Below are 12,566 nucleotides of genomic sequence, written 5' to 3' on the forward strand. Positions count from 1 at the left end.
CCTCAATTCCTTTACAAAGAGTAACATGAAATTTATGGTAATATAAGTTGGCTTTCACCCTGTTCAGTTCTATCTTCTCCCTTTAAAGGCAATAGAATTAAACTGAGACAGGTCAAAGTGAAAGAGAGATTAAGCTTCTCTTAATAATGTTTTTCCAGAAAATTAGACTCCAGTTTATCTAAGAGAAACATGCAGAAAATGATGTTCTGTTTCAAACACCAAGCACTTGACCTTTTAATGTATATTATTTTTCACTTGGGTTTGTGGCATACTGTTTCTTTGCTTTTCAATAGGTACAAAAACAACGTGCCCATCAATGACCAGACTCCCCCTGGCAAGTATATCATTGAAAGTCGATATGGGCTGCACTCACTGGAGATTAACGAGTAAGGGAATAATGGGGAATTTAACAAATAGATTAAGCTGAAAGATTGATATATACTGAGACAGGCAAAATGTGAATGAATCTCTTGGGCATGGAAGAGATATCAAATTTGTACAGCTGAGGTGAATGTTGTCTACTAAATGTTGAAACAATACTGTTTTTTCTCAGTGGAGGCTATGCAATTTATTTAAGTGAGTACTTTATCTCAATAATTATTCTATTTATGGATGAGTCAAAAACATGCGGAATATTTCTGATAATTTTTTCACTTGTTTGCTGCATGAGTACAATTAAATATGAGAAAAATCTAGTTCAGGGTTAAAATATCTGTGTTAGCTGTTTTTTTTTTTTTCAAATATTGCAAAGTTCCTGGATCCTACTGAAATGAGAAACAAAACTCAGATGTCTTCGCTTTTACACAAGAAAGATCTTAAACAGTACTCATCCTCCAAATGGGAAATCATTACACTTTACATTAAAAAAACATTGAAGTCACAAGAACTAATCACCTAATTTGACAATCAACAGCAATCTAGATTTGACAATTTAGATACTAGTAGGTGCCCTTGGAATGTATTTTTATGAAATCTACCATTTCTACAGCTTCAACATTAGACATTGCTGATTAAGAGACAGCAAGCTAGAGATAACTTAGATAAATTTTTTTCCTTTGTCTTTTCTATTTCAAATCTGCAAGTGGTATTTGAAAAGAAAACATGTATTCCAAACTCTGGATTTTTAACATTACAAAAAATTTACTGCCTACAGTCAGTCCAGTGTCCAGTGTATCTCTCTTCCAAGATTTTTTCTTGTTTATAGATTTTATGCAGATTTCTGAGGGGTGTTTTTAAAATCTAAACCAGAGGAGAGGGTATGCCAATGAGGTAAATGACTAATAATTTCTGTAATTTTAGATGTGACTTTGATGACATTGCTCAGTATCGGGCCTCTGCTATGAATGTTAAAGGAGAAGTCTCGGCTTACGCTTCCCTTGTGGTAAAGAGTAGGTTTGCAAAGTATTTTCTTCTTTTCAATTTTTTTTTTAAGGTTCATATTGCCAAGTTCATTTACCTCTTGTTGACAGTGACTGGAGATGCTCTTTTTTTGTCTAGGGTACAAACCAGATATTGATGCAAGTCTTTTGCATGCTGGAAGTGTTTCCATGCCTCTGGGCCGTAAGTTGCAATATATGTTTGTTTGACACATCCATTTACAATTGTGACATCGTGACACATGACTAAGCAGAATATTTTGTAACATTATTTAAAAAAGAAGTAGGTCTGATTAACAAAGTACTGAGCTCTACAATTTCAGATGGTATTAGCCTCACCCGTAGGGGAAAAGGTTTTTGTCTTCTATGTCTATGTCTATTTGCTTATATAAGAAAACATCTTTATAATATCGCCCGTAGCTGATGAATAAAACCAGTCAGAGAGAGACACTTCATCACTTGCAATAAAACATGGTCTGGAAAAAAGCTAAGCAGTGCATGTTCATAAGTAGAGTTGCTGACTTAATCATTCTTGTCTGCTGCTATGTGATACATTGTGTTGCTAAAACACACGGAAAAGATGAAGTCACCAGAGTCCAATTTGAATATTTTGGATGTATCAAGGATGTATCAAGGTATGAACTGTAATCTGTTCTACCTGAGGCCCTCACATTTGTGATTTACAGTATTGTGTAGATACTTCTATGATAAGAACTGTTAAGACAATCCACCCACATATTTGATGTGTGTGAAGTGCCCTGGGGCTCCTGTGTGTGGAAGCCTTGACCAAGGAGACTTATGGACATTTCTTTTATTGTAGCAGCACAAATACAAGCAGGGGTATGCTGCAAAGGCATATGAGATGTCATTTATACACTGAAGCTCTGAAATAATAGAAACAAGATTATGCACCACATTACAAAATGCAAGGCTAGGAGTTTCCAGTATAATTTGAGACTTATCACTTGGTAATGGAAGATGATGGCCTGCATATATTCAGGATCACAGGAAGACTGTGATCTACCAGTGCAGGGCAGTTGTGGAAAAGGAAAATCTGACCCTAGGTTTTATCAGCTGAGCTGTTTTCAAAAGAAATATGGAAGCCCCTGTGCTGTGTATGTGCAGCAGAAGTATAAGGCACTTAGTGTATTCTGTCTGGAATACTGCATAACTCAGGTCACACATCAGAAAAAGGTCAATTCAGGAGCAGACTACTTGAGTGCCTGTGGGAATGAAGACCTCATTGTATAATAACTCCACACACACACACCCCAAAGACTTATTTATGTTATAAAAATGAAGGTTGAGTGGACACATGACTGCCCTGAGATGGAGCACGAAGTTTAAACAGGGAAATAAAAGAGCCATATAAGCTAAAGATCAGCTTGGCCTCAACAAATAATTAATCATAACTAGAAGTCTGTTTAAGTTATAAAATGAACCTTATGATAAAATGATAAAATGCTGGATCTGAAATTTTGGAAATTCTGGAATGAAATTCTGGTGGAGCATCTCTATGATGAACAGAGCTAGGTTCAAGGTTTTAAGGCCAGATTGGATGGGGCCTTAAGAAACCTGATCTAGTGGTAAGTGTCCCTGCCCGTGGCAGGGGGGTTGGAACTAGATGATTAGGTTCCTCCCAAGCCTAGCTATTCTGTGATTCTATGGTCTAGCTGTCAGAACTAAAGTTGTATCAATAAAGAAATAGTTGGTTCTCTGTAATGATAAAAACTTGGATTATTTGTCACTGCAGTTACCTCTGAACATGATGCCTGAATATATATTGTTTCTATTTATATTTCAAACTTTAAGCTTGTATTAGTAGTCATTGTGCTCTACTCCTTTCATCACAAAAGGAAAGAAAAAAGTATACAAACAGGTGTTTTTTTTACCTTACACAGTTGGCGTTAGCCCTCATGGCTATGCTTCCAGGTTTGAAATCAGCTTTGTTGACACATTTGACGTTGCCTTTGGGAGAGAAGGTGAGACAATGAGTCTGGGCTGCAGAGTTGTCATCAGTCCTGATATCAAGCGCTTCAAACCAGACATCGAGTGGTACAGAAATGGTGAGAATGTTTGACATGAAGAAATATAAATTTCTCAGGTTTCTAAGCAGTAATATTTTCTCAATTAAAAGTTTTTCAAAATTTAGCGTTTTGGAATGGAACCACAGTGAGAAACAGACAAAGCACTGTGAAAACATCGTTTTTTTCTTTCTAAAAAAGAAATTTAAATTAGAATCCTTTTGATCAACTCCATCATCTGTGTGGCTGTTCTATGTAGCCCACGCAGCTTTTGCTATTTACTTGTACGCCAAGAAGTTTCTTAAGTAGTGGTACAAATGTGTTGTGCAACAGCCGATAAAAAGTTGTTACAACTCTGATGTTACAATTTCAAAATTAAGACAAAATTGTCATGAGAGCAGAATCAGCTGTGATTTATTATTGTCTTCAAAGACTGAAAGTTGCATAATAAGAACTGCCTCCTGTGTGTTTCTAATCTATCTATTTTCCACATTCAGAATCTGTTTCTCAGTAGATCCAACCAGTTCTAATCATTAAATTCTCTCTTTTCTAGGTGTACTTATTACACCATCCAAGTGGGTCCAGATGCATTGGAGTGGGGAACAAGCTTCATTAACTCTGACTCATGCCAACAAGGAAGATGAAGGTCTTTACACTCTACGAGTGGTGATGGGAGAGTACTTTGAAGAGTTCAGTAATTATGTCTTTGTTCGAGGTAGGACATTGTTTTGTGAACAAAACTCCCCAGAGGAATTAGGAAAAAGCTGGCAAAACCAGTCTCAGACATTTTAGGTCCTTTTTTTCCAATAAAAAGAGAATACTAATTTTCTATTAGGAGATTCTATCTTCCAGTTGTTATCTTTTGAATAACTGAGTGCATACACCAAAGCTTTGGTGTCATGTGCTAGAAGACTTCTAAACCACATTGGCATCCTGAGGAGGAAATTTAGGGTGGCGATGTAGCTTTACTACTCTTTTGCAGTTTCAGCCTGGAAACAGTACTGAGATCACAAAGGGGAAAAATCTATTTAATAACTTAAAAATACATTTTCATAGCTGTCTTGCTGTAGCTAAACTGTGCTATTTTGATCAATATTTTGTGTGCTATTAGAGAGTGTCTCTCTAATGTCCAATGCAGGAAAAAATGCAGGAGAAGGGAAACAAAAATGTTGATACCTGAGGAAGAATAACCATGCACCAAGACAGGCTGGTGGTTTATTGGCTGAAAAGCCACTTTTTAGATGACTCAACAGGTCCTGGTGGACACTGAGGTGAACATGTGTGTAAAGTGGCCTTGTCACAGAGGACAGTGGCATCCTGGGCTGTATTTGAAAGAGCATTGCCAGCAGATTGGTGAGGTGGTCTTTTCTCCTCTACTCAGTGCTGGTGAGGGACTTGTCTGTAGTGCTGGGTCCAGTCCTGAGATCTTCAGTACAAGAGAGACATGGACTGACTACAGTCAGTATCAAAGGGCTGTGATGGTGATCAAGGGCTTGGAGCACCTTGTAAATGAGGGAGAGATGAGATGTAGAGCTGTTGGAGTATATCCATGTGCATAAATACCTGGTGAAGAGGACTAAAGAGGCTGTGGAGAGCCTTTTTACAAGGGTGTGTAGCTGTAGGCCATGGGATAATGGCTTTAAGCTGGAATAGGGTAGATTTAATATTAGGAAGATATTATCTTCTGTGAGGGTGGTGAGACACTGGCACAGTTTGCCTTGAGAAGTTGTGGATGCCCCCTCCTTGGAAGCATTCAAGGCAAGGTTGGACAGGGCTTTGAGGAACCTGGTCTAGTGGGAGGTGTCCCTGCTCATGCAAGGGGATTGAAACTGGGTGATCTCTAAGGTCCCTTCCAGCCCAAACCATTGTGTGAGTCTGTGATTCTTTTCAGTGGTGCCCAGTTCCAGGAATAGAGGCAATTGATACAAATTAAAATACATACAGGAAACTCATTTAAACATAAGAATTTTTTTTTTCCTGTAAGGGTAGTTGAACACTCAAACAGGTTACCCAGACAGGCTGTGGATTCTCCATCCTTGGAGATATCCAAAACCTGAATTGACATTGTCCCAGGCAACCAGCTCTATCTGACCCTGCTGTGAGCCAGGGGCTGGACTAGGCAATCTCAGGAGTTGTCTGCCAATCTCAACCATTCTCTGATTCTCTAAAGCAAAGCAACAAACTGTGGAATTAAAATGTAATTTCTCTAGATGTTGTTTGCTTCTACCATGAAAAACTTCCTTGAATTTCTATTAGGGAAATATTTCTTTAAAAGAAGCCATGGCTATCAGGTTGCATGCTGATTCTCTATCTGTCCCAGCTGCTAAAAGCAGCTGAAGCACGAAAGGCTAATTCAAAAGGCTCTGAAAATTCTTGGCACTGAGACCATGCCCAGAACAGGCCTGTGCTGCCAAGCCCAGCAGAGCTGGTGTGAGATAACAGCCTGCTCAGAAAATATGACTGAAGCACATGCTTTCATTACCTGAAGAAAGAATCTAATGAAATGACCACCCATGACAAAGAATAGGATTTGTCTTTCTTCCTTTGTTTTAAATTGTGCTGCCACACAAATGCATTATCACCCTCATTCCTCTTACACCCTCTATCAATGCAGCTATGACCTGACTGTGAACCCACGACCCCTTTCAGCAGAGTATCTTATTAGCCAATTGGTGTGTTTGCCGAATTCTAATTAGATTAATTATAGTCCGCATTCCAACTTCAGTGATTGCCAGTCTCAGTTTGCTAGTAAATTCCTCACTGCTCCTCCTAAATTGTAGGAAAATTTGGTATAAGTGACTAGCTGTGGTGTTTAGGCACAAGCAGTTGTTTTTCTGTGTCACGTGTAGAAATCCCAGTGTATTGATGGGACTGAGTGGTGCACTTAATCAGCATCGTAACATTAAGTCTTTAGAGAGGCTTCCAGAGCATGTGTGACTCTTCTGCCATGGTTACAGGTCAGCATTTGTCAGCAAGCCATCAGGGATGAAATCCTAGCCTCCCTGAGGCTGATCAGCAGTGTTGGCTGTCCCCGGTATTTCCTATTCTGTCTTGGAAAGAAACTGTGGTTCATCCTGTTCATCAAGCAGTAAATACGGGCAATTGAAATCTTTCATATAGAGGTTACTGAAAACATATTTTTATTACTTTTAATGTTCTTATTATTTTGCTATGTTAACTGGATTCCTTACTTCACTGGCTTTAAAAATGCATTGAGTTAGCTCTAATTAGAACCTGGACTAGGCAACTTTGGCACAACTTCAAAAGCTCCATGTGATGCTATTCTGCCTATAAGAGAAGTGTAAAGTGTGGTGGTTTTTGGTTTTTTTTTTTCCCTGAAGACTTCAGCTTTACTTAATGAAGCATGTTAAATGCTCTTATAAAAATTTTTTTTTCTGAAAGTATAGAAAATAAAGATTAATGTATATTATAATACAAAATCCTATAGTGCTTTGGAACATCAAACATCTTTAAGAAGTTTAGATAGAATGTGTGAATAATATTCATTAGCAAAGTATTTTTTCTTTGTATATACACTTCTTTCTTGTGTAAGTCAGGTCTTCTTTTGAAAGATGCTTCCTATAATTGATGTTATTCTGCACAGAAACAGCCTCTTTTCTTTGAAAGTCTTACATACAGTTTTCCTGAAAAGGTTATTTTTGTCTACATGAAAATTAACTCATCTCACAAGTTGGACTCTGACTGTGTAAACAGTAAAATTCCCCAGTGCCCAGCACTGCACTCTGGTCTGTAAAGCTTTAGATAAGACAAGTCCAGAAGCTAATGCTGGAGTCAAGGTCCTTTCACATCAGCAGTCTCAGACCTGTGATAAACACTTAAAAGGAAGAGTATGCTCCTGATGATAATGTATGCATGCTATAATTAAACTTCAAAAGGTTTTGATACCTTTGCAGTTCATAGCTGACCAAAAACAAATGATGGACTATGTGTGAAGATATGATATTTAATTCAGTGTTGCCTATCCAGTGTGTGAACACTTTTGATTTAGCTACTGCCTGTCTGCAAGGCAAGATACCAGCCTCTTCCCCCAAGTAGAATAGCAAGTAAATATATAGACTGCCAATTTTTCAGTTCAGGATTGTTTCTGGCAGCTACCTAAGCAGAACAGATGTTACCAATTTTATTTTAAAGGCATAGGTGAATTACATATACAGTGTATTGTGACATTCTGAGCATTTGTAAATGTGGCAAAGAGAAAACAAAAACCTGGAAAAACACTGGAATACAAAACCAAATAATTTTGAAGTCAGTAATGGAACTTCTGTTTTTTCATCTGAGTAGGAGCATAATTTGGCCCTTAAAGATTAATAATTGTGAGAGAACTGTGGTTCACATTTGGAAATGTGTGTCTCCATCCTCATAGATGCTGATGCTGAAATGCCTGGAGCCCCTGGTGCACCACTGGATGTGCAGTGCTTAGATGCCAACAAAGATTATGTCATTGTCTCCTGGAAGCAGCCTGCTGTCGATGGAGGAAACTCCATCCTTGGATATTTCATTGACAGGTCAGTGAGCAAGCTGGACTGAAATGTTTGTATTGCTGCTCTTTCTAACTCAAAAGCACATTGAAAGGCAGGATAAAAAAAAGGTCATTGTTATTTTCATCCCTGTTGCTGGCCAGAGGAAAATGATTTTTGTTTTAGATTGGCTGGGCCCAATCTAACCTTCACATAAATAATTACAGCCTGCTTCATTTAACTACATAACAAAGGATTCTGCAAGACACTGATTAGGTAACTCAGCCCTCTCTGCTTTCTCTGAGCTCTCAGAGCCCTCATGACTTTGCAGTTTGGTAGCTTGTAAGATTGAAGATTGACTCCTTCATCAGGCAGCTGTGGCTCCTTCTGTATCAGTGTTCTACCATTTTCCAAATAGTTACCAGGTACCAGAAAGCAAAATATTATCTCAGAGAGAATCAGATATTTTTTACATGCTGTTGTTTTCTAAGCTCGTGGATTCACAAACTTCAGGCAGGTCACATTTATGTTTCCCTCTGCAGCAATAATAACTGGAAATAATTTATAAAAATATGAAAACTGAATCTGTCACACAGTGGCAGGACTCCAGGGCCCTGAATTTAAGCAATTCAGTCAGCAGCTTGAGACTAACAATGAATTTTTCAGAGCTGATAATATTTATTTGAATTTCAGTAACAGAATACTTCATCAGTAAAATGGAATTCTCATGTGTTAATTCAGGTGCATGTCAAAAAACTCCAAACATTATGTATATACATAAAAAGAAAATAAATATGCCACTATATTATGTCATTGTATATGCACAAGTTATGTATGTTTTAAAAGAGGACATTGCTTTGTGAAACACATTAATATAAGTATATTCAATTTAAATACAATTTTACTGGTTTGATAAACTTTTACTGTCAGTTGCTTCAGTAACTGGGTAGTGTTAGGTCTAAGTTACATCTTTGTAACTTTCATTGAAATATCCTAAAGAAAAGACAAGACTAACCACTGGAAAATAATATCTCATTTTAAAACTAGGTTGTTGAGGGATGATAGCACTGGGCGTAACTGCAAGACAAAGAGCATTTTGCTTTTCCTCTTGTGTGCTTTATTCTACACTTCTGAATTCAAAGATGTGTTACTCCTTTCCAGCACTTGATCCTATTGAAGGCACCCAAATATTCAGCCAGGGTTGCCCCTAACAGCCTCAAGGAGTAAGCAAGTGGTCACCTGAGGCAGCAGCACAGTTCTGTGCTAACACTATAAGCAAAGCTCAGCATCTTTCTCCCCAGGTAGAAAGCAGAACCCTAGAACAATTTCCAGAAAAGATGCTTGCATCTGCCAACAAAGCAGGGCAGGCACTGTGACGTTCAGTTCAGCAGATACCTCAGCAGCAATAAAAAGTCTTTCCTAAACTAGCAGTCGATATTTCTGTTGACCATCTTCCTGGATACTGGAAAGTCATACCCACAGTCTCCTCCTGATTCCCTGAGCCAAACCTGCTATTGTTCCTGCCTTTTGCCAGAAACCAGGCTCCTGCCAGGCATGAGGCTTCACACCAGTGGGACCAGCACCATCCTGCCCATCTTGCTATGGCAGTGGCTGCAGCCACTAAACTGTAGAGTTCCTGGGCAGCCTCAGAGGTTTTTAGAATCATAGAATTATAGACTCATTTTGGCTGGGAAAGACCTTTAAGATCATTAAGTCTAACTGTTAATCCAGTGCTGCCAAGCCCACCACTAAACCATATCCCAAGCACCACATCTACACATCTTTTAAATACCTCCAGGGATGGTGGCTCCACCACTTCCTGGGCAGCCTGTTCCAGTGCTTGAAAAGCCTGTCAGTAAAGATATTAATCCTATTTTCTGATCTAAGGCTTCCCTGGAACAACTTGAAGACAATTCCTCTTGTTCTATTGTTACTTGGGAGAAGAGACCAACCCACACCATGCTATATCCCCCTTTCAGGTAGTCCTAGAGAGCAATAACATCTCCCCTCTAGCCTCTAACTCCCAGTCCCCTCAGCCACTCCTCCAAAGACTTGTGCTTCACCAGCTTTGTTGCACTTCCTTGGACATACTCCAGCATCTCAGTGCCCTTCTTGTAGTGAGGTGCCCAAAACCTGAGGGCAGGTCCAACTGAGTACTGACTTTAACACTGTTCACAGCCATTGGTGCACTGGGCTTGCCACAGAACTCACAATGGAGGTCTCCACACCCTGTGAAGCCCATCCTTTTGTGGGATGTGCAGTGAAAGCACTGTGCATGAAAGATGAACTAGTCACCTTCTGGCAACTGCAAAAGATACATGCATTTCATGTCCCTTCAAGTGTGCTAAAGCTGACACTCCTTAAGCATCCTGGAACATACTTGGGAGGGTTTAAACAGTGAAGTTAGTTCTGCTCATGTCCTTTCCTCAGTTCAGAAAAGAAGGGGGGCAGCTGCAGGGGGCTTAGTGCATACTTCAGCCCTGACCCCTTGGTGCAGCTGCTTTGATGTCACCAGTGTATAAATGCTGCTGAGGAAACTGGTATGGACCAGCCAGTGAACATGAACTGATGGTGGGGGTGTGAGTGCCCTGAGTTTGCATTTTTTTCCCTTCACAGCCCTGCTCTTGCTGTTTGTATTTTTCAGGTGTGAGGTTGGCACCTCCCACTGGACCCAGTGCAATGAAACTCCTGTGAAGTTTGCTCGTTTTCCTGTCACTGGCCTGGTCGAAGGCCGTTCCTACATTTTCCGAGTCCGAGCTGTGAACAGCGCTGGTGTGAGCTTGCCATCCCGGGTGTCAGAGCCTGTGGCTGCTCTGGATCCTGCTGACAGAGCCAGGCTTAGAAGTAAGATGTGCTTGTTTGCAGGTTGCCCAAGAGCTTTAAAACTTCACAACTCACTTATAAAACAGTAAATGTGATTATTTTCTACTCATGAACCTTCAAAATCTCACTAGAGGGAGCAATGCAAAAAGAAAGTATCCTTTGGAGACAGCTTTGCAAAGAAGAAATCGTCTTCAGTGCTGTTTGCACAAGGTGGTCTATCTGTTCAAATGGTTTTGGCTGGCTGTGGCTATGCTCTGAACTTACAGGAAGGGAGGAAAAGGCACAGGAGAGCCAGTTGCTTAAAGAGATTTGCTTTTTTTCAACCAACAAAAAGGCTGAACAGATCCTGTGCATAATCTCTCTTTGTGCCACCAGCAAGGGTGGCTGCTTTTGTGCTCATGTGACAATCAAAGTCTTGCAGTAACATCAGCACAATACCAGTAACCCAACAGACAAATGATCCCTGCAGATAACTGATCACAAGCTCTATGTTTTAAAGTTAACGTTTTACAAGTTAAGGATATTTTTTCTGTGGCCTGGCAACCTCCCAGACATTTCACTTCCAGATCCACCTCTCTGCCCACGTGCCAAAATAATGTCTGAAATTATTTCTACTTGTTTCTGAAGTTTTACTATTTAAAATGGCATCACTGCAAATGGTCCTTGGTATTCCATGCAAAGCTTCACAGCTCCCATGGTCCCAGTCTCTACATTAAATTAAGATGCAAGCTACAGACTGTGGTCAGATGATCAAGGTTCCCATTCAAACTTAAGAAGACAAAAGACTGGAAGAAGGAGTTTTGGCACTGCCAAGAAACACTGTACTCAGACAGCCATGTGAAACCTGATGTATGGGGGAGGCCTCTTCTCAATGGGATGTGTGGCAGCTGCCTCAGGATATGAAGTCTGGTCTGGTGGCCTGTTCCCACCTGCTCCATCTCTGCTCATATTTTCAAAACAGATCAGCCGACATAAGGTGAAACAAATGGAGGTGGAGAAAAACACTTGCAAAAATTATTCCTGACAGTGCATTAACCTGATTATTAGCTCAATGCCTAACTGCAAGAATAACGATGACATGGAGGCACTGAGAAAGCCACCCAAATCATGTAAAATAAATGTCTTGAGTCAGTCTGAGCCATTCCTGATTGTGACTGGGACCTATGATTTGAAAGCTGGTAACATGAGGGAAAGTGGTTATAAACAAAGAGCACCTTTCAGGAATTTGGCTGTTCCTTTAATGAATGAGCTGATAAACCAAATGAATACAGTATAGAAAATTAAGTTGAAGTTAATTATCTGAAAACAAGGAGCTGAGTGAGCCGAATACTGCTGCTTGTCACCTGGGTGACTTCAGTGGCATTTCAGGAAGGAATAGATGTTTCAGCTAATTAAATTTTCTGGATGTATTGATTGCTGAGCTCTTTTCAATATTCAAGCCAGTCAGCCTAGAACCAGCTTAGATGGCTGGATTGCCACATGATCAACAGTCACAGCAGTGACCAAAAATGGAGCTCATATGAATCTTGCCACTGGTAGTTTTGAACCATCAAAGAGTTGGTTTTCTCATTATTTCAAATCCCTGAAGTCTCCCATGTTCATGATTCTTCTGACATCTGTTTCAGGTCACCCTTCTGCTCCTTGGACTGGACAGATTATTGTCACTGAGGAAGAACCTGCAGGTAAGCAGGGCCCTTTTGCCTACAAATGTCTCATGTGAACCTGAGTGAGTAATTAGAAAAACTCCCAGTGAGTACAGTGGAGTTTGGCACACACCCAAAGTTCATTGTTGTGAGAGTCACTTGACCTTGAATAACTCTTAACTTGGTTGTGAGGTGAGATTTCATTATTCAGGACCTAACACA

General features: G+C 39.9%; 1 protein-coding gene across 6 annotated transcripts in view; it reads left to right on the top strand.

Moving 5' to 3' along the window:
- The window catches only part of MYOM1 (myomesin 1), a 73,344-nt gene that overhangs the window by 21,758 nt on the left and 39,020 nt on the right, over positions 1-12,566 (top strand). For all 6 annotated transcript variants that reach the window (XM_071737250.1, XM_071737253.1, XM_071737252.1 and 3 more), the window contains exons 6-13: positions 294-386; positions 1,300-1,388; positions 1,498-1,560; positions 3,278-3,442; positions 3,954-4,115; positions 7,785-7,926; positions 10,523-10,722; positions 12,327-12,383. In XM_071737250.1, the coding sequence (XP_071593351.1) occupies positions 294-386; positions 1,300-1,388; positions 1,498-1,560; positions 3,278-3,442; positions 3,954-4,115; positions 7,785-7,926; positions 10,523-10,722; positions 12,327-12,383 (971 nt within the window). The remainder of the gene's footprint in view (positions 1-293; positions 387-1,299; positions 1,389-1,497; positions 1,561-3,277; positions 3,443-3,953; positions 4,116-7,784; positions 7,927-10,522; positions 10,723-12,326; positions 12,384-12,566) is intronic.

This window comes from Heliangelus exortis, chromosome 2 (genome assembly GCF_036169615.1).
Source record: "Heliangelus exortis chromosome 2, bHelExo1.hap1, whole genome shotgun sequence".
NCBI classification, from domain to species: domain Eukaryota; kingdom Metazoa; phylum Chordata; class Aves; order Apodiformes; family Trochilidae; genus Heliangelus; species Heliangelus exortis.